This window comes from Salmo salar, chromosome ssa10 (genome assembly GCF_905237065.1).
Source record: "Salmo salar chromosome ssa10, Ssal_v3.1, whole genome shotgun sequence".
NCBI lineage: Eukaryota > Metazoa > Chordata > Actinopteri > Salmoniformes > Salmonidae > Salmo > Salmo salar.
Genome location: NC_059451.1, coordinates 94296733 through 94323632, shown reverse-complemented (window position 1 = coordinate 94323632; position 26900 = coordinate 94296733). Strand labels below are relative to the sequence as shown.

At 44.2% G+C, this 26900-nt stretch overlaps 2 protein-coding genes across 3 annotated transcripts in view; one reads left to right on the top strand and one right to left on the bottom strand.

Moving 5' to 3' along the window:
• The first annotated feature begins 889 nt into the window (after positions 1-889).
• tnni1c (troponin I, skeletal, slow c) lies at positions 890-4873 on the top strand. Of its 2 annotated transcripts, XM_014125004.2 has the most exons (10): positions 890-957; positions 1149-1186; positions 1425-1428; positions 1514-1555; positions 1715-1720; positions 2770-2811; positions 2987-3118; positions 3691-3780; positions 3926-4108; positions 4269-4873. In XM_014125004.2, exons 1-10 carry the CDS (start codon positions 892-894, stop codon positions 4365-4367), a joined length of 702 nt encoding a protein of 233 aa, XP_013980479.1. In that variant the 5' UTR covers positions 890-891; the 3' UTR covers positions 4368-4873. The 2 variants fall into 2 exon arrangements, with proteins under 2 accessions (XP_013980479.1, XP_013980480.1); XM_014125005.2 differs by lacking the exon at positions 1715-1720.
• Positions 4874-8629: 3756 nt separating this feature from the next.
• b4galnt3b (beta-1,4-N-acetyl-galactosaminyl transferase 3b) overlaps positions 8630-26900 on the bottom strand; it is a 38272-nt gene continuing 20001 nt past the window's right edge. The window contains 18 exon segments of the mRNA XM_014125006.2: positions 8630-10714; positions 10835-10961; positions 11485-11638; positions 11760-11832; positions 12330-12483; positions 12580-12839; positions 13004-13661; positions 13663-14319; positions 14421-14488; positions 14703-14803; positions 14885-14994; positions 15092-15244; positions 15351-15417; positions 15613-15691; positions 16334-16401; positions 16511-16611; positions 20468-20558; positions 20652-20747. Coding sequence (XP_013980481.2) covers positions 10603-10714; positions 10835-10961; positions 11485-11638; positions 11760-11832; positions 12330-12483; positions 12580-12839; positions 13004-13661; positions 13663-14319; positions 14421-14488; positions 14703-14803; positions 14885-14994; positions 15092-15244; positions 15351-15417; positions 15613-15691; positions 16334-16401; positions 16511-16611; positions 20468-20558; positions 20652-20747 — 3129 coding nt within the window. The 3' untranslated portion in view covers positions 8630-10602.

Genomic DNA, 26900 nt, shown 5'->3' with positions numbered 1-26900 from the left:
CAGTAGACTATGGGAGAATCTCAACTGCACTCTCCTTGCGTCCTCTCTCCTCGCCTCCTTCTCAAAACCCATTGGAGTAGAAAGTTAGAGGGAAGGGACCTCTGGCTTTCTCATCCAATGGGTTATGAGATGGAGGCGAGTAGAGAATAGAAAGGACGCAAGGAGTATGCAATTGAAATTCTCCCTATATTCATTAAAAAAAGGTGCTATCTAGAACCTCAAAATGTTCTTCAGCTGTCCCCATAGGATAACCCTTTGAAGAACCCTTTTTATTTCAAGGTAGAATCCTTTTGGGTTCCATGTAGGGCGGGAGGTAGCCTAGTGGTTAGAGTGTTGGGCCAGTAACTGAAAGGTTGCTAGATCAAATCCCCTGGCTGACAAGGTAAAAATCTGTCATTCTGCCCCTGAACAAGGCAGTTAACCCACTGTTCCCTGGTAGGCCATCATTGGAAATAAGAATTTGTTCTTAACTGACTTGCCAAGTTAAATAAAAACAAATGTAGGATCCTTTCCACAGAGGGTTCTATGTGGAACCAAAAAAGGGTTCTCCTAGGCAAAAAACCTCTTGGAACCTTTTTTTTTTTTTTTTAAGAGTGTACCTCTCTCATACACTCACTCAAACAGCACAGCTCAATCACACCAGATCATTACATTAACTTCACTGAATACAATGATAGAGCTGTGTCTTGTGTGCTGCTTGGGTGATAATCTTGTCAGGCTGTGGGAATCTGTAACATGAGTTAACAGTCCCAGATTTCCAGTTGATCCCGCATGATGGACTGATTGATTTACAGCAGTGTCACCGGGTCACAGGAGGGACGGCATGCTTTACACAGGCAGCCAATACCATTGTCTGGTGTGTGTGTGTGTGTGTACTATATATACCAGCCTATGCCTACATGCTTGCATAAAAGCCTTCAGTCCAAAAGCTTTCAACAAAGAGAGCACCGAACAGTGGTAAGGGAACATCAGTAGAGGATTTAGTGATTATTATCAATCAAACTGTCTTATTATTGATTTGGTAATGTATTGCACTGATTGGTAGCTAGTTAATGTTAATTTATCATACTCATACCATGAGGGGTTTATACCTCAACTGTAACTTTTCTGGGATGTCTCTCTGACTCTACGTCTCTGATACTAAACAGACTGCTCTCTCTCGCAAACGTTCAACAATGGCTGATGAGTAAGTACTACTTTCAAGAATGTTGTTACATAGGCAGTGTTTATTTACTCCTAAATAGCTAATTTGTCATATTGAAATTAATGTTTTGTTTAGAAGTGAGTGAAGTCCATGCATTCATATGTCTGTCTGTCTGTCTCTGTATGTATCTGTCTGTCTGTCTGTCTCTGTATGTCTGTCTGTCTGTCTGGGTGGGTGGCTTTCTGTCTCTCCCTCCTTAAACTCTAAATGGCCATTGCAGTGATGTAAGTTTTTCTTTTAACTCTTTTGAAGTAAATCAAAATGAAATGTTTTGATGTGTATGTGTACTGACTGTGTGTGTGTCCTCAGAATGCCCCCATGCCCATCACTCCAAAGGTCGAACACACCAAGGTAGATCTAATGTAATAATTGTCCATCTGTTACAATGGAAATATGTCTGGAACTCTGCTCCCAACACAACACACAAAGCGCTCCCAACACATCTACAGGTGTTATCAATATCAATGTTAACTCTCTTCTCTTGTTTTACCTCTCTTGTTTTATTTTCAGGGAAAGGTATGACAGGTGTGGGTAGGACTGAGTGGGGTACGCCAGTCATAGAGAGTTTGGCTAATTTTAGAGCTGGACGCCATGTTGCTGCCTCTGAACATTCTATTAATCCAGTCTTAACACGTATTTGCATTATAATTTTTGCAGTTCAGTTAGCTAGCTTTGTGTAGTTAACTTAATAAAATAATATGTGAACTGCTAGGCCCCTATTGTCCAGGAAGAAGCAAAATGGCTGCTGCTGAATTATGTAATTTTGTGTAAATGTGTCTTAATGTGCTTTTTGGTTTAAACCGCCATCGCCAATCTCTCTATGTTTATGGCTCTGGGATAGACCTGTGTGGGGTATGGCTGTAGCAATATGTGGGGTAGGGCCATTGCTCTCAAATATAATGCGTACCGGAACCTAAATATAAAGAGTACTGGCACCCAAAATGAATACTGGCACCTATTCCAGTCCACCTCGAGCACTGGGTAGGACTGTAGGAATGTGTGGGGTAGAGTTGTGTGGGATAGGCTTTTGAGGGGTAGGGCTGTGTGGGGTAAAAATGCATGGGGTAGGGAGTTGTGAGGTAGGCCCGTGTGGGGTAAGAATGTGTGGGGTAGGGGTTATTGGGGTATGGATTTGTGGGGTAGAGTTATGTGGGTTAGGGTTGTATATACAGTATTACAATCTTAGAAAAAAAGGTGCTATTTCAAAACAAAAAGGGTTCTTGGCTTTCCCTATAGGAGAACCCTTTGAAGAACCCCTTTTGGATCCAGGTACAACCCTTTTGGTTCCAGGTAGAACCCCTTTGGGTTCCATGTAGAACCCTTTCCACAGAGGGTTCTACATGGAACCCAAAAGAGTTCTACCTTGAACCAAAAATAATTATACCTGGACCAAAAAGGCAGATCTATTTCAGGAGCAATACCACATATTCTAACTGTTTTGAAACAAGCAAACTTCCACACTGGCTTTATACAGATGTGGCCCAAATCTAGGACCTTGGAACAGAATGTCACACCCCCAATTATTAAACACTTATTTAAATATAATTTATTTGTTTTATTTTCAGCCCAAGTCCAAGATCTCGTCCTCCCGCAAGGTGTCACTGAAGGTAACAAATGCAAGCATGGACGCAAACACATGCACACACATACGCATGCACACAAACACACACACACACACAAAAGCACCATCTCCTCCACACCGTCAAGCTACCCAAAACAGCTGATACTGAGTAACAGACACACACACCACCTCTCCAACCTCCGTTCGTCTACCCCCACCAGATCCTCCTATTGTCACGTGCATTGGAGGAGCTGGAGGCAGAGAAACAAGCCAGAGAGGAGGAGAAGGTTCGCTACCTAGGGGAGCAGCTCCCGCCCCTGCAGGTGTCTGGCCTGTCCTTGGAGGAGCTGCAGGTGAGTGACAGACACTACAGCAAATCTGGGAGGAACATGAAGAACTACAGAGGTACTTTACCATTAGAAATAAGGGCTACCTCCTGAGTGGCGCAGCGGTCTAAGGCACTGCATCGCAGTGCTTAAGGCGTCACTACAGACCCGGGTTTGATCCTCGGCTGTGTCATAGCTGGCCGTGACTGGGAGACCCATGAGGTGGCGCACAATTGGCTCAGTGTCGTTCGGGTTAGGGGAGGGTTTGGCCGGACGGGACTTCCTTGTCCCATCACGCTCTAGCAACTCTTTGTGGCAGGCCGGATGCCTGCAAGCTGACTTGGTCGCCAGCTGTTGCGGCTGGCTTCCGGATTAAGCGAGCAGTGTGTCAATAAGCAGTGCGGCTTGGCAGGGTCGTTTATCAGAGGTCGCACGGCTCTTGACCTGCGTGTCTCCCGAGTCCGTAGGGGAGTTGCAGCGATGGGACAAGACTGTAACTACCAATTGGATATCATGAAATTGGGGAGAATTAAAGGATAAAAGTACAAAATAAAAGTACAAAATAAGGGCTACATGCATACTGTGTGTATGTGTTGTAGAAACTGTGTAAGCAGCTCCATACCAGGATTGACCAAGTGGATGAAGAGCGCTATGACTGTGAGGCCAAAGTCTACAAGAACGGCAAAGACGTATGAAACCACTTAACCACCTACAGTACTACACACATCCACACTTATTTAAACAAACATCAATCATCCATCATCGTTTTATTAGTTTAATGTCATGGACCATGTACAACAAATAGCAGTAATCTGATCCCTTCCACCACTGCAGATCCACGAGTTGAAGCTGAAGGTGATGGACATGGGGGGTAAGTTTAAGAAGCCAGCTCTGAGGAAGGTCAGAGTATCAGCAGAAGAGATGATGAGAGCACTGCTGGGCACCAAACACAAAGAACACATGGACCTCCGATCCAACCTCAAGTCTGTCAAGAAAGAGGACATCAAACAGGAGAAGGTGAGCAAAGATGAAACTACAGACAGACAGATATGCAGACATAGAATACAGACAGCAAACCTGGGATCTAACAATAAGCCTGATGAATTGATTCTGGCCAGCTAGGACTGGTTTGATGCGGTTATTTCTGGTCCGATGTGGTCTTGTTTGCCCCCGGCAGGAGGGCAACCTGGAAGTGGGAGACTGGAGGAAGAACGTGGAGGCCATGTCGGGCATGGAGGGCAGGAAGAAGATGTTCGATGCTGGTGGTGGCCAATAAGGTGGTTCCTCACCACATGGGGACTTCCATGACACTGAGGGCTAAAAAAAATGTAGGAGACAGAAGAGAGGAGAGAGAGTGAGAGGGACTGGGAAAACCCGTGTCCATGAATGAACTAAACTAAAAGGTGCACAACTCAGGTCCTAAACCAGGGCTTTTAGACACCACACGTCACACTTCTGAGTCTCTGTGTCAAAGGTATTGCTGCTGTAGAGCTCATGTTGCCTGCTGCAGGTTATAGCGTAGCTACATAAGTGCCTATCAAATCACTACTGTATTTAGTCTAACCAATGTTGTCTCAAGTAGTATCTTTTTTTAAATCAAGTTAAGTTTAAGGAATGTGAATATACTTAACTGCCCAATGTTATTTGTAAAAAGTCAGAAACATGTAAATAGTAATTGTGTTGACTTAGCCTACACATACTGACTTGTCTGTAGTAACATAGCCAAATGAAATGGCATAACCCCAAAAACATATTAAAAATCACTGTAATTCAAAAACCGAAGGTTGTATATACGAATGTTTGACAGCCAGTTGCACAGCATGCTATAGCACCACTATTATAGACTACTGTACATAATATGTATACTGTATTATGAACATAGTAGAGTTACAGAGTTACACCTGTGGCGTCTCATGAGTCAACAAAACAATTAGATGCTTCATTTTCTATTTTATGAATTGATCATTTCAATATAAATTTGACACAGTGATGAATGTACTCTGCATACCACCATGCAGGCAGCTGACATATCAGTGTGTGTGGAATGGGATGACCTTGCCTTCAGACATCCTGACACAGTGTTAACCTCTGACCCAGGATATACTTAGCCTCTGTTCCTTCCAAGAATTCATTCCACTCTGACAATAAATGCCTCAGATACATCACAGGCGACCTCAGTATAACATCACTGAATGACCTCGGAATGACAGGTGAAGGTTGAGATTGGAGGGATGGAATCAGAAACACCTCAGGCATGCAAAAACAGAGGCTACCAGAGGTGGAACACAGGTGTGTGTGTGTGTTGGCTCACTCGCTCGTTGTCTGTATATGTACAGATAAAAAAAATTACTTGCTCACTCAGAATAGTTTTTTTGCACTTTTGTGCCACCAAACTTCAAACAAACGTATTACATCACATTGGATAAAAAAATTTGACACATCACAAACTGTAAACTCTATTTATTGCTAAAATTAAAGTAGACCCATTCAGCTGCTCTGACTGACTGCATATTGTCACAGTCAGTGTAGTTTTAGACTGTTTACTTGTTCGATATCATCAATATTTCACAATAAAGAGTATATGCACTGGCACAACAATACAAATAGCTAGCTAACATTGTAGAAAATATATATCAGTTGGGTCAGTCAGTGTCTCTCTGAGCCTGTGTGTTAGAGGCACAGGTCAGCAACCTCTCCAGCCACCCTGTGCAGCTCCATGTTCCTGTCTGCAGGAAGCAGCATGGCCCTCAGGCTGGACCAGAACACCCTGCACTTCTGCTCCTCCACCAGCCACTCCTGGTAGGTCTGCTGCTGCAGGAGTCACAGTGCTGTTCCATCTAGTTTGCTATGGTCCAGGTGTAGCTCTTCCAAGGATGGTAAGTAAACGTTTCGAGGCAGTCTCGTGATTTTGTTTGAACTAAGAGAGAAACCGCTCAGGTTCGTCATAAGCAGGAATACATTGTGAATGAGACTATATCCCTGTCTGTGATAAGTTAAGACTTCTTTACCTAAATGGTTTTCACTCAAAGACAGGTGTTTGAGATGAGAGGGCCAAGAAGGATTTTCCTTTAACTCAATTCTGTTGGGGCTCAAGTCCAGTAACTCAAGACACTCAAATAAAACTGTAGGACCTCGGCGTTACTCTGGACCCTGATCTCTCTTTTGACGAACATATCAAGACTGTTTCAAGGACAGCTTTTTCCATCTACGTAACATTGCAAAAATCAGAAACTTTCTGTCCAAAAATGCAGAAAAATTAATCCATGCTTTTGTCACTTCTAGGTTAGACTACTTCAATGCTCTACTTTCCGGCTACCCGGATAAAGCACTAAATAAACTTCAGTTAGTGCTAAACACGGCTGCTAGAATCTTGACTAGAACCAAAAAATGTGATCATATTACTTACCGCCTGGCCAAACTGAGCAAACTGAGCAATCGGAGAAGGGCCTTGGTCAAGCAGGTGATCAAGAACCCGATGGTCACTCTGACAGAGCTCTAGAGTTCCTCTTTGGAGATGGGAGAACCTTCCAGAAGGACAACCACCTCTCCAGCACTCCACCAATCAAGCCTTTATGGTAGAGTCGCCAGACGGAAGGCACTCCTCAGTAAAAGGCATCTAAAGACTCTCAGACCATGAGAAACAATTCTCATCTGATGAAACCAAGAGTGAACTCTTTAGCCTGAATGCCAAGCGTCACGTCTGGAGGAAACCTGGCACCATCTCTACGGTGAAGCATGGTGGTGGCAGCATCATGCTGTTGGGATGTTTTTCAGCGGCAGTGACTGGGAGACTACATTCTACATTTTAATCGAACCCACAACCCTGGCGTTGCACATACCATGCTGGCGTTGCAAACACCATGCTCTACCAACTGAGCCACAGGGAAGACCTAGTCAGGATCAAGGCAAATATGAATGGATCACGATACAGAGAGTTCCTTGATGAAAACCTGTTCCAGAGCGCTCAGGACCTCAGACTGGGGGCGAAGGTTCACCTTCCAACAGGACAACGACCCTAAGCACACAGCCAAGACAACACAGAAGTGGCTTCGGGACAAGTCTCTGCATGTCCTTGAGTGGCCCAGCCAGAGCCCCGACTTGAACCCAACAGAACATCTCTGGAGACCTGAAAATAGCTGTGCAGCAACGCTCCCCATCCAACCTGACAGAGCTTGAGAGGATCTGCAGAGAAGAAAATAGGAGAAACTCCCCAAATACAGACTTGCCAAGCTTGTAGAGTCATACCGAAGAAGACTCGGGGCTGTAATCGCTGCCAAATGGTCACCAAAGTACTGAGTAAAGGGTCTGAATAACTACGTAAAATGTTTATTTTTATTAAAATAAATAAGCAAACATTTCTAAACCTGTTTTTTCTATGTCATTATGGGGCATTGTGTGTAGACTGCGGGGAAAAACATGAATAAAAACTTGACAAAATGTGGAAAAAAGTCAAGGGGTCTGAATACTTTCCGAAGGCACCGTGTGAGCCATCTCACCTGTCTGTCCTGGCTTCATACTCTCATGCCACCACACGTCACCATCTGGACAGGTTAAAAGCTCTGTCCCCTGTTTAGGGGCCCTGCGTGGTTCTGGTACTGATTCAGACCGCACATTTTATTTTTACCCCTTTTTCTCCCCCAATTCCTGGTATCAAATTTGTAGTTAGTCTTGTCCCATAGCTGCAACTCCCGTACGGACTCAGGAGAGGCGACGGTCGAGAGCCATGCCTACTCCGAAATACAGCCCCGCCAAGACACACTGCTTCTTGACACAATGCCCGCTTAACCCGGAAGCCAGCCACACCAATGTGTCGGAGGAAACACCGTACACCTGACGACCGTGTCAGCGTGCATGCGCCCGGCCCGCCACAGGAGTCAATAGAGCACGATGGGACAAGGACATTCCAGCCGGCCAAACCCTCCCCTAACCCAGACGACGCTGCGCCCATTTGTGCGCCACCTCATGGGTCTCATGAGGAGAGACTCTGTGCTAGACTGAGTGCTACTTGTGCTGCTTTAACATACTGAATGAATGAGGTAGTCATAAAAATAAAAAAATGTCAAACACTATTATTGCACATAGTGTGAGTCCATGTGACTTATCATGTGAATTTTTACTCCTGAACTTATTTAGGCTTGCTATAACAAAGAGAGTTGAATACCTATTGATTCAAGACATTTCAGCTTTTCATTTTTAATTAATTGTGTTAATTTTTGTTTTAGGGGATTGATAAGTAATATCTTAATTATTGTTACAAATGTATGATGCTCATTTTCCTGCGTCTCTACTCTTTTGTTTGAAAATAAATAAATAGTTTTTACAGCATGGTAGACCGTTAGAGAGCTCCCAAGACTGGAATATACAGCAAAACAGAAAGGGAGTGTAGACACTAGACAGAAGGTAGAAACAGCTGCCATGAGTCTGACTTCAGTAACAAAAAGGTCAGATAAATACACAAGGTATTGTGATACTCCCAATCATATTGTGAAATGGAACACAAAATGTAGCATTTTTAAAGCGGCAGTGCTGTCAAAAACATGATTTCCAGTTGTTGTTTTTTTATTTTCACACGGCGGTCGAAATAACACTGAAATTGTGAACATTTTGATAACGCCCTTTTTGTGTAAGAGCTGTTTGAAAGAAAATGCCTGGAATTTCAAACCTGTTCAGGTGGGTGGGTTATTTGGCCCAGATCATGACATCACAATCTGATCTGATTATTCTGACCAATGACCAGCCATCGATAATTTTCATATGCATCCTCCTACTTTGAAAGGGGTAAGCGGAGTCGGCTCTAGACTCGAGTTTAGACGATCCAATGCGGGAAATTAGGGCTGTGTATGCAAATATATTAACATTTGTATCAACACGCCCAAATGATGAGACCAAGCATTTCAATGGCAAAAGGAGGCTCATGGAAATAAATTATAAAAATATATTTGGAGTTATTTTCATGAAATAAACAGTGATTTATTAGACATACAGTGATGATTTAAAAATCTAATGTAAAAGACTACATGGGGGCTTTAACTGACAAGTTCAGGTAGTATTTCCCCATTTCAAAAGTTTTCTGAACCCCCAGCTTCGCCGGAGCTGTAGAGAAGGCACGGAGTAACATTACAAAAAATGGTTAACTTGCTCAAGGAGTTGGGTGCGGGATCCTCTTTAGTATAATCCATAGAAGATTACATAGACAGCGCTCCCGAAGGATACGTTCAATAGGCACAATGTGACATCCAAGAGTCAGTAATATGTAGTAGAGCTCTACAGTAGCAGAGCTATGGAACAGGCACTGGTGAATACAGCAGGCTTCATAACGCACATCGCATATTAAATATCCCCATCCAGTACAGTAAATTTGCCTGAATCAGAAGTGATCCCCCTTTTCACGTCTTAATTATATTAATAAAACAATGTTTTAAACAAAACAATTACAATCACAGTGATACAGTAACATTGGTGCATTTTGTCATTGTCAATAAATAAGCTGGACCCTGATTACATACAAATGCTGTATGATCCATGTTTAAAATGATGTGTGTGTAGGTGTGTATCGTCTCTGTCTTTGGTTAGGCAGCCCAGGATTGTCCAGACTAGTTCATCAGTACCAGTGACCAGAGCAGATCATCACTGCTCCCAGTTTTCTTCTTAGTCTCCTCACGCTACCAAAGACATCTGTCATTGTCTAGCCAAAGGATAATATCCACACTGTGTGGAAAAGGTTTACATTTGTACTACAACAGTATCTCCTTAGAACAGGATCCTCAGTAGTGTTGTTAAAACACAGTAAATCAGTAGTATCATGTTTAAATAGAGTCCCCAGTAGTGTTTTGTCCACCTTTTCTCAAATCCAGTTCTTGAGATCTGTAGCACTACTGGTTTTCATACTGCATTTCCCCTCTAACTAGGGACTGATTCGGACGCAGGTTGCTATTTATTGTCATTAGTCTTGCCCTGGAGGCAGCTCAGCAGTGGTCATAAAATCTGTTTTTAAACCCCAACCTTAACCACACTGCAAACCCAAACCTTAAATTAAGACCAAAAATCATGAGTTTTTAAGATACAGACAATTTTGACTAGGCAGCTGGCCCATCTTGCAGAAACAGCTCAGTTCTGCCTCCAGGGCAAGAATCATGACAATAAACGTCAACCTGTGATTCAGACTTGGGACACTAGGTGAGTGACTCTCTGGCCAACCAGCAGTACTGCGGACCTACATGTTCAGATTTTAGTACCTCTGCTCTAGTTTTCAGTAGTGTCTTTTTCCAGGACAATCAGTACTATGTTGTGTTCCATCATCACCACACCCTCAAACCTTTTGAGTGACAGGGGATATCACCCAATGGTGTCAGGAATCTCCTCTGTCCTGCCCTCTCGTTAACCGGTCGACAGCTGTAAATGGCTGATGCGAGGAATGGGGACGTTAAAGTGTGGCAGTTTCCTTGCACCCACGGATGCGTCGTCGTGGCTTACGGCTGCATCGCTGTACGTTTTGGCTGTGTTGTTGTGGGTTACGTGCCGCTGCGTTGGGTGCGTCTGTTCCACATGCCACGCTTAGAGTGGTAGTGATGCAGGAAGTTCCTCATGTAGATACGCTCCACCTCCAGACCTGACTGCAGAATCCTGACACAGAGCATGGGAGAGCAACATAATTCCTATTAATGATCAGATTGACAGAGCAGGCATGAGCAACAGAACACACACAAACATGCAGCAAACGACCATAGACAGACAAACACACACCTGTCCAGCAGCTCCCAGTCCTCTCCTCCCCAGCGGTCAGTGAAGTCATGTGTGTTCATGCCTCCGGCAGCATCCAAGTCAGACTTATAGATCCCCAGTAGACCAAACCCATTCACCTCCCAGTAACCTGGAACACACACAGAGAGACGTGTGAGACGTGTGTGTGTGTGCACATGCTTGTGTGTGTGTGCACATGCTTGTGTGTGTGTGCACGTGCATGTGTGTGTACGTGCTTGTGTGTGTGTGTGCACGTGCACGTGCTTGTGTGTGTGTGTGTGCGCACGTGCTTGTGTGTGTGTGTGTGTGCCACGTGCTTGTGTGTGTGTGTGTGCGCACGTGCTTGTGTGTGTGTGCGCACGTGCTTGTGTGTGTGCGCACGTGCTTGTGTGTGTGCACGTGCTTGTGTGTGTGCACGTGCTTGTGTGTGTGCACGTGCTTGTGTGTGTGCACGTGCTTGTGTGTGTGCACGTGCTTGTGTGTGTGCACGTGCTTGTGTGTGTGCACGTGCTTGTGTGTGTGTGCACGTGCTTGTGTGTGTGCACGTGCTTGTGTGTGTGTGCACGTGCTTGTGTGTGTGCACGTGCTTGTGTGTGTGCACGTGCTTGTGTGTGTGCACGTGCTTGTGTGTGTGCACGTGCTTGTGTGTGTACCTCTGGGCTCGCTGGGCGTAGCCCCACAGTCCAGTCTCATGACGATAGGAGCGAAGGCCATGTGTCCCTCCACACAGTGTTTCCTGACTGAGTCGATGATGGAGGGGGGGAAGTGGATGTGGAGGTCACACAGAAACACTATACTGTGCTCATTCTGGGGAGGAAGAGAGAATATTTATGCCCATTTCATGAAACTCAGTTGATGTATGGAACACAAAACAGGACACACCCACTGTCTGTCACAGTGATTATGTCACTGATCATGTCACACTCACAGTGATGAGGTCGATACCGGCCTGTAGACCAGCAGAACGCTCAAAGTTCCCACTCAGCTTCAGGTATTGGTACCTGGTACACAGAGGCAAGTTATCAGGGGTGAAAGTAAGCCACACGTTTCAAACATTCGCTTATCACAATAATTCACAAGCAAAGATGCCAACACTGTAGGATTTTACACCATCATTTATTATTGCCGTATCTCAGCCAAATGAAAAATTAGCGAATGGACTAGAAAATGGGTGACATATGCTCCAAAACACAGTGTGGTTTCATATCTGCGACGAGAAAAATGTGAAATTTTATCAAGGCATAGATGAATGTCCAAGACCGAGACAGCAGCGGACAACGCCTCAACATTAACTCAATCCAGGCTACAATTGACTTAATTCCCAAATGTCATTATACTTTCTGGTGTTTTATAACAGATGTATCTTTCCATTACTGTGTGGATGCTGGAATTATTTTAGAGTGGAGGAATGTGCACAAGTAGCCTACGGGAGGGGGGATGATTTGTTAATATACCATTTTATAATTTATTGCGCAATGAAATGCCACACACTGTGTACCTGTGCAGGGTGGATGCCTTTAGTGTTGTCTCGATGTCCATGTCAGTGCTGTTGTAGTCGGTGATGATGAGGTTGAAGTTGGGGTCTCCAGTGGTCTTGTACAGACCCTCCATGTCAACTATCAGCTGCTGCACCCAGCGGGCCTGGTTCTTTACTGACACACACAGATAGACAGACACCCACAAGAATAAAGCAATATGTCGCCATACAACAGTAGGAGAGGAGCAGTAGGGTGTGTGTTTGTGCGTACCTGGTACTATGAAGTGGACAGTGGCAGTCGGGTTCCAGTGAAAACCGACAGGGTTGCATAGCAACATCTCAGGGGCAGGGGCGAAGCGGCGGGAGTCCCCGGGGCGAGATAGTCTGTGGCGAATCAGAGCATAGATGTAGTGTGACAGGCGAAGGTGTTGGCCATTCACATCCCTCAGCTCCAGCTCCAGGAAATACCTGCTGCCCTGAGCTCCATCCACTCTCCTCTCAACGTTCAGCACACGCACCAGGGTGAAACGCCTAGGGAGGGAGGGACAGGGTTAACACACTCACACACTTCCACAAACACATATACTGTACACACACACACACACACACACACACACACACACACACACACACACACACACACACACACACACACACACACACACACACACACACACACACACACACACACTGACCCATGGTGTCTGTGGTTGAGTTTGTCCATGAAGGCCTTGACGACAAGCAGAGCGTCTCTAGAGCGGAGCAGCAGGTTACCAGACACGTTACAGCGGAGGTCTATCCAATCAGAGCGCATCGCTTGGAGGTCTAAAGGGGTCACCTGGAATGTCTGAGCCCAGTTCACCTCAGGGTCAAACACTGGTCGAGGGGTGGAGTCATAAGACAAGCCCTCCACCTCTTCAGAGTCTCCCTCAAGACCCCATAAAGACTCGCTCACACCCACCTCCTCCCCCTCTCTCTCGCCACCTCCCCCTCTGTCAACCCCTTCAACCAGACGGTCCATCCCTCTGACCACACCAGGGGGCAGATCCCCGTGGAGTGTGTTGTCATAGTCAGGTTGCGGTCGTGACTTTATCTGTGGTTGTGCTCGGAGGATGATATCTGTCTCTAGGACCTGGACTCTCTTCCTGGTCACAGTTGCTTTGTGGTCCAACTTAATTAGCGGTGGTTTAACCTCGGGCAGTCGCGTGGTCGACTGTTTGGTAACCGCTGACCACAGCTCTAGTGTACGGTTAACAAGTCTCCGCCCTCGACCGACCCTGATGGACCAATTAGAGACAGTGGGAGGTGGGAGGTGCTTCAGGGGATTGGGTGTTGCGTTACCCCAACCCCTCGGACCAGGCTGTTGAACACGCCGGTGCCTCCCTTGCAGCTGGGGAAGCCGAACTTCTGGTCCGTCTCCCTCTACTGGCAGGTTCTGGTCTAGTTTTTGTGGTGCAGGTAAAATCTTTAACCTGGCTGAGTTCTGTTCTGCTGGTCTCTCTCTTGGTCTGGGTTGTTTTTGGTCTGCAGGTCCCATATCTTCTCTGTCGGCTGGCTTCCCTCTTGGTTTCTGTTCCCCTGCTCTGGACTTCACAGGTCTGAGCTGTTCTGCTGGTCTGTCTGCTGGTCTTTCTGCTAGTCTCAGCTGTTCTGCTGGTGTAGTCTGTAGTGATGTATGTGACCCAGGACCAGGGGGGGATCTCCAACCCATCCTGTTCTGTTGCTCTGGTCTGGACTACAGCTTGTTGCACTACTACAGCTGCTGTATTTGTTTCTCTCCTCCTCCTCTTCTTGTATGTGAGAGTGTCAGACATGTGTGTGTGTGTAGGTGCCCTGTCGGCCTGTGGCAGGGAGAAGAGTTTGCGTCGTCGTCTCTGAGCGTAATCATCATAGTCGTCTCCATAGTCAGGAGGGGCGGGGTCTTTCTTACTAGCCCCTCCCACATTTGGAGGAGCCTCGCCATCTAATTCCTCCTCTGGGACCGCCTTTCTCCTCCTCAAGATGCCATCAACTACCAAACAACACGCAGACAGAGAAGAGGGTTAAAATAAAATAAAGGCCGACCTGCAACAGTTTATATACTTTTTAACCAAAGAAAAACGTGTCTCCTACCTCTACCTCGGCTCTCTCCCTCCTGCCCCTCTGGCTCATCCAGCCTCATGTACCTGGAAAACCCATACCTAGAGAGTGGCGATACGGGGGTAGAGAGGGAATGTTATCATCTCTCTCTGACAACATTATCCATAACTTCAGTGATTGCACCCTGCCCTCTGCTGGTTGGTAATAGTAACAACCTCATACAACCTCCTTCTCAGACCAGAGTCATAGAGGTTACACATCTCACTGTCAGTTCTTTCTTCATAACAATACAAACACTCTCCCTCCCCTCCTCACCTGTCCAGGTATAGGGGACTGTCGTGGTAGAAGCAGGTGTTGTCTGTCTCCATGTGTGTGAGCCGCGTGTAGTCGTTGGGATAGATGTAGGACATGTGGACCTGGAGACACACAAACATGGTAATAACACGCTCATTTCTGTTAGTTATAGGGATTCCAGGTGGAATATTTATGGTACTTACAAATTGCAGGCCTTGGTATCGCAGCAGAGGGAAACCTTTGATGATGTAGCTGGGTTTATAGGAGCAGTCAGGTAACACGCCTTGTAGGAACCTACTGTCTAAGGCAGGGACTACACACACAGTTATTTGTTCAATCTAGTGACTGTAGTGTGTGTGTGTGTGTGTGTGTGTGTGTGTGTGTGTGTGTGTGTGTGTGTGTGGTCTTACTCTGGTACAGGATGTCGCGTGGGTCGACTCTCAGCATGTCAGCTGCAGGCTGGTTGCTCAGCTGGTTGTTGGGCTGGTTGCTAGGCGAGCGTGTGTGACTAGCAGCCGTTTGGGGTACATGAATGATGTCACTCATCCTCAGAGCAGACTCATCTGTACACACACACACAAACATCTGAAATACATGTCTGAAATAACAGTTAGGTAGTTAAAATGTGTTAGTAATATTGGATAGCTAGAGTGTGTGTGTGTTACTCACTGCTGTAGAGGGATATGTATTTGGAGCTGATGACTGTAAACCTTAGACCCTCCTGGTTCAGCTGCCACTGTGTCAAAACAAATACACACACACACACACTTAATACTACTGCGCGCGCGCACACACACACACTTAATACTACTGCGCGCACACACACACACACACACACACACACACACACACACACACACACACACACACACACACACACACACACACACACACACACACAAGGAAAGAGTAGAGAAGAGGGGAAACTCACCGCCACCTCTATGTGGTCTGTTCCTCTGTCGTTCTGTTTATGGACAATCTCAAAGAAGTACCTCCTTTGAACTGAGAGCCTGCAGAACACACAAAACAGTTACTTTATGCTAGCATCAGATAGGCGGTTGTAGATGCCTGTCATGTCATGTCCCTTAACTGTGAATGCCTTTCTTCCTCCCCCTTCCATAGCTACCTCCCCTCTCCTGCCAATACCTGACTATCACCTCCCTCCCTCACCTCCTTTAACCTCTCTCCCCTGTCCTCCTCCCTCTTTCTACTCTACCCCTCTCTAGCCTGTGGTCCATGCTTCATTATGGTAGTTGTGACAGCTTCTTTTGTCAGGATCAAACCCATGTCTCCCCACACCATCCATCATTGTACACACACACACACACACACACACACACACACACACACACACACACACACACACACACACACACACACACACACACACACACACACACACACACACCTCAGAGGTGTGTTTGTGTACATTTGTGAATGTGTGTGTGTTCATCCTGGCTCAGTGACATAGCTCCAAGCCACCACAAGAAGAAAAACAACCTCTGCTAAAAATAACTCTCAGCCCTGTGTTTGGATGTGTTTTCAGTTATTCACTTGAAACAAATAGATTCATACACAATTTTGCTTCCCGACAAACTTCTGGCAATCATAGCCTTCACTCACACACACACCCACAGTGTTTGCTGACTCACCTAACCGGTCTGGATGTCTGACTGGCATACTTCCCAAACTCACCAGGAGCAGTCCACTCCATGCCAGTCTGCAAAACACCACACACAGTCAGAGAGCTGCCAGAACCCCAAATAAACACAATCGTTAGTCACTGGAGCCATCTTAGGTCCAAACTGACAGACACTCTCAGAGCCCACCTTGCCGATCCAGGCCAGTAGCTGCAGGTTGAGTGGAGAGTTATCCCGGCTCAGCCAGAACTCAGAGTTATCATCAGAGCTCACCGCAAACACAAACTCACCTGGAACAAACAGACACACAGAGATAACAAATCTAGTCAGATAATTATTTGAATTAGGTGTTCCTCTGGGTTCAGTGTTTGGACCCCTGTGGTTCAGTTGCCCTGTGGCATGTAAAGTTGTCAGAACTGATCGTATAATTGTCGTACTGCACCAAACACAGTTGTCAAAAGCCTTGGTGTTACTATCCACCCAACTTAGATGCTTTACTTCAGGGATCATCAACTACATTCAGCCTTGGGACAATTTTTTCTTGAGTGGATGGTCAGGGTCACGGAACATAATTACAAATAACTCCTTTGTACACTGCGAATTGACTGGAAGAAGCCCAAACATATATAATTTGACTAAAACAAGCATTTCAAACCTTGCTTACATTTGTATACGATCACATACAGTACCAGTCAAAAGTTGACACCTACTCATTCAAGGATTTTTTCTTTCTTTTTAAAAATGTTCTACATTTTAGAATAGTGAAGACATCAAAACTATAAAATAACACATATGGAATCATGTAGTAACCAAAATAAGTATTAAATAAAAATATATTTTCCATTTTAGATTCTTCAAAGTAGCCACCCTTTGGCTTGATGACAACTTGGCACACTCTTGGCCTTCTCTCAACCAGTTTCACCTGTAATGCTTTTCCAACAGTCTTGAAGGAGTTCCCACATATGCATATCGTCCTTTTGAAAAACAAATGATAGTGCAAACCAGATGGGATGGCGTATCGCTGCAGAATGCTGTGGTACCCATGCTGGTTAAGTGTGCCTTGAATTATAAATAAATCAAACCGTGTCACCAGCAAAGCACCATCACACCTCCTCCTCCATGATTCACGATGGGAACCACACGTGCGGAGATCATCCGTACACCTACTCTGCGTCTCACAAAGACACAGCGTTTGGAACCAAAAATCTCAAATTTGGACACATCAGACCAAAGGACAGATTTTCACCAGTCTAATGTCCATTGCTCATGTTTCTTGGCCCAAGCAAGTCTCATCATCTTATTGGTGTCCTTTAGTAGTGGTTTCTTTGCAGCAAATTGACCATGAAAGCCTGATTCACGCAATCTCCTCTGAACAGTTGATGTTGAGATGTGTGTTACTTGAACTCTGTGAAGCATTTATTTGGGCTGCAATTTCTGAGGCTGGTAACTAATGAACTTATCCTCTGCAGCAGAGGTAACTCCGGGTCTTCCTTTCCTGTGGCGGTCCTCATGAAAGCCAGTTTCATCATTGTGCGTGATGGTTTTTGTGACAGCACTTGAAGAAACTTTCAAAGTTCTTGAAATTTTCCAGATTGACTGACCTTCATGTTTTAAAGTAATGAAGGACAGTCGTTTCCCTTTGCTCATTTGAGCTGTTCTTGCCATAATATGGACTTGGTATTTTACCAAATAGGGCTATCTTCCGTATACCACCCCTACCTTGTCACAACACAACTGATAGGCTCAAACACATTGAGGAAAGAAATTACACAAATTCACTTTTAAAATCTAATTTTATTTGTCACACGTGTTTAGCAGATATTATTTTGGACGTATTGAATGCTTGTGTTTCTAGCTCTAACAGTGTAGTAATGTCTAACAGTAATATCTAACAATTTCACAACAATACACACATCTAAAAGTAAAGGAATTAAGAATATAAATATTGCTCGCCCAATGTCAGAGCGGCATACACTTAGATACAGTAGAATAGAATACAGTAAATACATATGACATGAGTAATGCAAAATATGTAAACATTAAAGTGGCCAGTGATTCCAAGTCTATGTAAACTCAGCAAAAAAAGAAACGTCCTCTCACTGGCAGTATCTGGTGTGGCCACCAGCTGCACTAAGTACTTCAGTGCATCTCCTCCTCATGGACTGCACCAGATTTGCCAGTTCTTGCTGGGAGATGTTACCCCACTCTTCCACCAAGGCACCTGCATGTTCCCGGACATTTCTGGGGGGGAATGGCCCTAGCCCTCACCCTCCGATCCAATAGATCCCAGACATGCTCAATGGGATTGAGATCTGGGCTCTTCGCTGGCCATGGCAGAACACTGACATTCCTGTCTTGCAGGAAATCACGCACAGAACGAGCAGTATGGCTGGTGGCGTTGTCATACTGGAGGGTCATGTCAGGATGAGCCTGCAGGAAGGGTACCACATGAGGGAGGAGGATGTCTTCCCTATAACGCAGTGTTGAAATTGCCTGTAATGACAACAAGCTTAGTCCGATGATGCTGTGACATTCCTTCGACGATAAACGTTAATCCGACCATCACCCCTGGTGAGACAAAACTGAGACTTGTCAGTGAAGAGGTGGGTTTGTGCCCATAGGCAATGTTGTTGCCGGTGATGTCTGGAGACGACCTGCCTTACAACAGGCCTACAAGGCCTCAGTCCAGCATCTCTCAGCCTATTAAGGACAGTCTGAGCACTGATGGAGGGTTTGTGCGTTCCTGGTGTAACTCGGGCAGTTGTTGTTGCCATCCTGTACCTGTCCCACAGGTGTGATGTTCGGATGTACCGATCCTGTGCAGGTGTTGTTACACGTGGTCTGCCGCCACTGCGAGGACGATCAGCTGTCCGTCCGGTCTCCCTGTAGCGCTGTCTTAGGCATCTCACAGTACTGACATTGAAATGTATTGCCCTGGCCACATCTGCAGTCCTCATGCCTCAGGCACATTCATGCAGATGAGCAGGGACCCTGGGCATCTTTCTTTTGGTGTTTTTCAGAGTCAGTAGAAAGGCCTCTATAGTGTCCTACGTTTTCATAACTGTGACCTTAATTGCCTACCGTCTGTAAGCTGTTAGTGTCTTAATGACCGTTCCACAGGTGCATGTTCATTAATTGTTGATGGTTCATTGACCAAGCATGGGAAACAGTGTTTAAAACCCTTACAATGAAGATCTGTGAAGTCATTTCGATTTTTACAAATTATCTTTGAAAGACAGGGTCCTGAAAAAGGGACGTTTCTTTTTGCTGAGTTTATATGGGGCAGCAGCCTCTAATGTGCTAGTGGTGGCTATTTAACAGTCTGATGGCCTTGAAAAATAGCTTCTATCTCTAGGTCCCAGCTTTGATGCACCTGTACTGACCTCACCTTCTGGATGATAGCAGGGTGAACAGGCAATGGCTCGGGTGGTGGTTGTCCTTGATTATCTTTTTGACCTTCCTGTGACAACGGGTGCTGTAGGTGTGCTGGAGGGCAGGTAGTTTGCCCCCGGTGATATGTTGAGCAGACCTCACCCTCCTCTGGAGAGCCCTGTGGTTGTGGGCGGTGCAGTTGCCGTACCAGGGTTTTAGGTGCCAAGCCAAATTTCTTCAGCCTCCTGACGTTGAAGTTGCGCCTTCTTCACCACACTGTCTGTGTGGGGGGACCTTTTCAGTGATATGTACACAGAGGAACTTGAAGCTTTCCACCTTATCCACTGCGGTCCTGTCGATGTGGATAGGGGGCCCTCTGCTGTTTCCTGAAGTCCACGATCAACTCCTTTGTTTTTTTGACGTTGGGTGAGAGGTTATTTTCCTGGCACCACACTTCCAGGTCCCACACCTGTTAATTGAAATGCATTCCAGGTGACTACCTCATGAAGCTGGTTGAGAGAATGCCAAGCGTGTGCAAAGCTGTCATCAAGGCAAAGGGTGGCTACATTGAAGAATTTGTTTAACACTTTTCTGGTTACTACATGATTCCATGTGTGTTATTTCATAGTTTTGATGTATTCATTATTATTCTTCTACAATGTGGAAAATAGTAAAAATAAAGAAAAACCCTGGAATGAGTAGGTGTGTCCAAAGTTGACTGGTACTGTATATCTGGGAAAACTTTGGAACAGATTTCCAAAATTAAAAATATACCGTCGGTATAGGGGTGGAGATAGCCAAATATCCTGAGGCCGTAGTTCATCCACCTGGGAGAAACAGCCAGCTTCTTTACTGTGGTTCTGGACTAGAGGAGAGAGTGAGAGAGGAATGGGTGTAGTCTTCAGTTGAGCTATGACATGTCATGTGTATATGTTGGCTCGGGAACTGTGTGACTCACGTGTGGGTAAAGAGGGTAATGCAGGTTCATGCGAAGCTGAGCTGTAGAGCTGCCACACCAGTCCTCAAAGGTATGGAGATTAGCCTGTCCCTTATACTGGGGGGTGGGGGGGGGAACACATGACAGTTTGATCCCATAATAACACCCCCTCTCTCCATCACACACACCAACACCTCTGTTAGCAAGACAGTTTATTTAAACTTTATTTAACTAGGCAAGTCAGTTAAGAACAAATTGTTATTTACAATGACGGCCTAGGAACAGTGGGTTAACAGCCTTGTTCAGGGTAGAACGACACATTTTTACCTTGTCAGCTCGGGACTCGATCTAGCAACCGTTTGGTTACTGGCCCAACGCTCTAACCACCAGGCTACCTGCCACCCCAGTTATCTGAGCTGTGTGAGAGAGAGTGTGTGTGTGTGTGTGAGATTTAAGCAGGTCAGATCCAAAGCCTCTAAGAGAGGAGCTGTCAGGTACCAGCAGAGATGCTAATAATTGGTCATTAGCATCAGTGGTGGCTACCGTGGCTTAGCGGCTACAGTCCTTAGCTTGGTGACAACTAGTCCCAATGTGGCCATGCTATCCACTCCCTGGCCAGCAGGGCCATGCATTATTACATAGATGGAAACTAAACATCCCTAGTCTGTCACGAATGTAGGATAGAATTCTATTTTAACTTACTCTACCAATTGTCCGTGGGGTAGAACAAAGTTGCTAAAACACGTGACAAAATGAAGAAAGGAACGATGGCATGTGAACGGCCAACCGGGCAAATGGCTGGAGCTTTTGGTAGAAAAAGAAGATAGATAAGGCTGAGAAGACAGCCGTGTTGATGTGTGACATTTCCCTGACATAGCGCAATGCTCGTCTATTTTTAATGTGAAGCTCTTTGAGTTGTCTGACAAATTGCACGATTGTGATTGGCTTGAAAAATCTGTAAGGAGTAGGTCAAACAATACAGTTACTAGTTTTACATTTGGGTAACTGAGTGTACAAAACATTAGAAAATATATATTTTTAAAGTATACATTTTGTTTATTATTATTTCCCCTAACCCTACCACCCCCTCCCCTAATTGGTGTAAACTAATGGACAACAATACCTAGGCTTCAACTTCCAGCTTACATGCATTTCACAGACACTAATTATTAGTGTCTTTTCTAGTCCCATCCTTCAGCTCCTCTTTTCTAGTCCCATCCTTCAGCTCCCCTCAACTCTTCCCATTCATCTCTGAAAACCATCCAGTTTTGATTTCTAAATTGCAATGTATGTTTTAACGGTGCTGTTTCACAAAAGTTCTGAACCTTTCCATTCCCATCATTTTTTATTTAGAATCTGTAGAAACTAACATTTTTACTAAGAGTATTATTGATAGATTGACTATGGCTTTAAGTCACCCAGCAATGCTATTTGATACGTTAGCTCCAGGTTTTTTTTAGCCATTCCTGAACCTGCGACCAGAAACAAGCTACATATAGGCAGTACCAAAACAAGTGATCTAATGAGTCTGTCTTCGCAGCGAAATCTGCAGAGCTGGGATGGTTGTATCCCCATATGCATAACATTCTATTGGTTGCAAGAATTTTGTATAATAATTGAAATTGCAAAACTTGGTTTTGTGTATCAGTTCATAAACTATGTGCCATGGAAGCAGCACATCGAACATTTCTTCCCAACTATTTTGCACCTGTATCGTGCAGCTGTCAATTTTTGCTCCTTAAATGAAACTGGTATACTTTTTATTTTATCTATCACAATTTTCTTTAACCAATGTCTTCAATGCAGGGCCGACAGATGAGCCTTACATTCTCCCACTTGCCTCAATTTTTGCAGTATTGCTGTACTCAGTTAATTATAATTTTGGATAGATCAGACATTTCCATATACACTGAACAAAAATCTAAACTCTACATGCAAAGTGTTGGTCTCATGTTTCATGAGCTAAAATAAAAGAGTCACAGACATGTTCCATAAGCACCAAAAAATAATTTCCCTCAAATTGTGCACACATCTGTTTACATCCCTGTTAGTGAGCATTCCTCCTTTGCCAATCCATCCACCGGACAGGTGTGGCATATCACAAAGCTGATTAAACAGCACCTTGTGCTGGGAACAATAAAAGGCCACTCTGAAATGTGCAGTTTTGTCACAACACAATGCCACAGATGTCTCAAGATTTGAAGGAGTGTGCAATTGGATTGCTGACTGCAGGAACATCCACCAGAGTTGCCAGAGAACTGAATGTTAATTTCTCTACCATAAGCCGTCAATTTAGAGAACCGGCCTCACAACCTCAGACCACGTTTATGGCATTGTGTGGGCGAGCGGTTTTCTGATTTCAACGGTGAGAGCAGAGTGCCCCATGGTGGCGTTGGGATTATGGTATGGGCAAGCATAAGCTACGGACAACAAACACAATTGCATTTTATCGACGGAAATTTGAATGCACAGAGATACTGTGCCATTCATCCGCCGCCATCGCCTCATGTTTCAGCATGATAATAAACGGCCCCATGTCGCAAGGATCTGTACACATTTCCTGGAAGCTGAAAATGTCCCAGTTCTTCCATGGCCTGCATACTCACCAGACATGTCACAGGTTGAGCATGTTTGGGATGTTCTGGATCGACGTGTGTGACAGGGTGTTCCAGTTCCCACCAATATCCAGCAACTTCGCACAGCCATTGAAGAGGAGTGGGACAACATTCTACAGGCCACAATCAACAGCCTGATCAAGTCTATGCAAAGGAGATGTGTCGCGCTGCATGAGTCAAATGGTGGTCACACCAGATACTGACTGGTTTTATGATCCACACCCCTACCTTTTTTTAAAAGGTATCTATGACCAACTGATGCATATCTGTATTCCCAGTCATGTGAAATCCATAGATTAGGGCCTAATTAATTTAATTCAATTGACTGATTGCCTTACAGTTCATATAACTCTGTAAAATCTTTGAAAATTGTTGGATGTTGCATTTATATTTTTGTTAGCTGCATTTGTGACCCATTTATGATCTCATTAACATTGTTTGTTTATAAATGTTTTTTCATCAATTAGTATATTTGAATTTAACCATAATATTATTTTTTGTAATATTGTGTTCGGTATTTTCTGGTAGATTCATCTGAAATTGCAACCAGCTTGCTTTCTTGGTTTTAAAAATAGCCATATTTTGGAGATTATTTCAATTTTCAAATAACCTAAAGTGAGAGGTTGTAATCTGAATAAAAAAGGGGGAAAGGCAATTTTTTAACATGGGTTGCGCCATTCTTACTAATCTGCTAGAGAACCAGTTCGGATTTACGTATAACTTTTGTATGACTGAATCCTTTAGTGAGAGGTTCAATGCTTTAATATTTAATCATTTCAGCCCTCCGAATTCATAGTCATTTTATAGGCCCGTTTAAATTGTGTCTGGTTTGCTGATCTCCAAACTAAGTGGAATATTTTTTGCTCATATAATTTAAAAAAACAAGTCGTTGGGTGTAGGCAGGGTCATAAGTAAATAGGTAAACTGGGATATGACTAAATATGTCAAATCAAGGTGATTTTCCCCCACAAATAGACAGGTATTTACCATTCCATGTTAGCAAGACAGTATCTATTTTTGCGAACTTTCTATTCAAATGCATTGTAGTGAGAATTTCTTTCGGGATATGAATACCGAGTACGCTCACTTCACCGTCAGACCATTTTATTGGTAAACTACACGGTAATGTAAATGTTTTTTTAGTGATCCAATACATAACACAGTACACTTATCATAATTTGGCATCACTCCAGAGAGGTTAGAGAAATTACCTAGATCCTGTATGAGGCTGTGCAGGGATCCAAATAGTGCATTTAAAAGAAAACATGAGTCATCAGCGTAGAAGGAAACCTTTGTTTTTAAGCCTTGGATTTCTTCATTATTTATTTTTTATAAAACAAATTCCATGGGATCAAAATTGGTAGTTAGTCTTGTCCCATCGCTGCAACTCCCGTACGGACACGGGAGAGGCGAAGGTCGAGCCGCAAGTCCTCCGAAACACAATCCAGCCAAGCTGCACTGCTTCTTGACACAATGCCCACTTGACCCGGAAGCCAGCCGCACCAATGTGTTGGAGAAAACACTGTGCACCTGGCGACCATGTCAGCATGCATTGCGCCCGGCCCACCACAGGAGTCGCTAGTGCGCAAAGGGACAGCAACATCCCTGCCGGCCAAACCCCCCCCTAAACAGGACAATGCTGGGCCAATTGTGCGCTGCCCCATGGGTCTCCCGGTCGCGACAGAGCCTGGACTCCAACCAGGATCTCTAGCGGCACAGTACCTTAGACCACTGCGCCACTCGGGAGGCCAAGCCCTGGATTTCTAGCCCCTTGATATTGTTGGGTCTGATTTTAATAGTGGCATTTTTATTATGTCCAATGAAAAAAAATGTTAGCTAGTGGACAACCCTGTTTTACTCCTCTTGACAGTTTAATACTTTCTGAGAAGCAGCCATTATTTACCATTTTACACCTGGGGTTGGTATAATAACTTTAACCCATTGTACAATATAAAGAGATTCTCCAAAATTAAAATAGTCTAGGAATTTATATACAAACTCGAGGACTTTTCAAAAATCAGCTATGAATAACAGATTTGGGTTACCACATTTTTCATTGTTTTATTGTTTCCAGTGCTTATCTTAAAGAAAACGTGCCTGATTAGGATGAATAATATTGGACAATACCTTCAAGACAATGAATTTGGCTAGAATTTTTGCATCACAACGCTTAAGTGTAAGGGGCCTCCAGTTTCTTTTTTTAGGTGGACTAGATCTTTATATTTACCACCTTGGTTCTGTTTCAGTAATAGTGAAATCAGACCTTCTTGCTGCCTATCTGATAGTCTACCATTTTTTTAGGAGTGGTTAAAAAAGGTTTGATATACCTCAACAGGTATGCCATCCGGCCCTGGAGTATGTTCGGACTTAAAGGATTTAATTGTATCAAGAAGTTCATCTTCTGTAATGTGGCCTTCACATAAGTCGTTCTGTACAGCTCTTCATTTTACACGATAAATAGAAGAAAAATTATTCTTACAATTAACTTCAGTTAGTGGAGACTGAAGAGACAAACGAAAACATATGCTTCAAATACTTTGCTTCTCCTTTCAAAATAGTGTTTGGTGAATCATGGATGACAGTCATTTGTAACAAGTTCCTGTTACCGTAAATTCCGGACTTTAAGCCGCAACTTTTTTCCCACGCTTGAACCTCGCGGCTTAAACAATGACGCGGCTAATATATGGATTTTTCCCACTTTCAAATTTTCTTTCCTCCAAAAAAAACTGTGACGTGCTCAGTTTTTTGGCAGCATGAAGCTTTCATTAGACCAATGAAATTGCCGAACGGGTTAAGGTCAAACAACTTTTTTGTTTACTGTTTAGATTAAATCGAGCGCTCTCAAACTTCCCATCATTCTGATTACGGTAGTCATTTTGTCACCCTCATCATGGCAAAGAGAGAGAAATGCATATGATGCAGCTTTCAAGTTGAAGGCGATTGATCTGGCTGTTGGAAAAGGAAATAGAGCTGCTGCACGGGAGCTTGGTCTTAATGAGTCGATAAGACGTTGGAAACAGCAGCGTGAGGAATTGACTCAGTGCAAAAAAGACAACTAAAGCTTACAGCTAATTTTTTATTTTTTGTTACAAGCCATGTTTTGTTAAAGCCTATTTATTTTTGTTACAAGCCGTGTTTCGTTAAAGCCTGTGTAAAGTTCATTTGTTTCAATGTACCGGTAGGCACCTGCGGCTTATAGACATGTGCGGCTTATTTATGTTCAAAATAATATATATTTTTTAATTCAGTGGGTGCGGCTTATATTCAGGTGCGCTTAATAGTCAGGAAATTTTTGGGAGCATTTCTACATTTGAAGATTAAAAAAATAAAAAAAATAAAATCCCCCATATTCCAGCCAGTTCGCTTTATTTTTATAATATATTACACTTGATCTTTCTGGAATAACTTCCTCCATTTATTTTTAGCCAACTTATTCTGTGCCTCTATGGTACAGTATTTATTGCTTTCCATCTATATTGTTAGTTCCTCCATTTCCTGCTCTTTTCATGACAAACTTACCAGTTGAATCCAGGTGAAAGCTATGATCCCTTGATGTTAAATCTACTTCGAATCAGTGTAGATGAAGGGGAGGAGACCAGTTAAAGGACTTTTAATCCTTGAGACATGGATTGTGTATGTGTGCCATTCAGAGGGT

Coding starts and splice junctions, on each gene's coding strand:
- tnni1c (XM_014125004.2), top strand. CDS start 892: ATGCCTACATGCTTGCATAAAAGCCTTCAGTCCAAAAGCTTTCAACAA. Junction 958..1,148: donor AAAGAGAGCACCGAACAGTG/GTAAGGGAACAT, acceptor GATACTAAACAG/ACTGCTCTCTCTCGCAAACG. Junction 3,781..3,925: donor TCTACAAGAACGGCAAAGAC/GTATGAAACCAC, acceptor CCACCACTGCAG/ATCCACGAGTTGAAGCTGAA.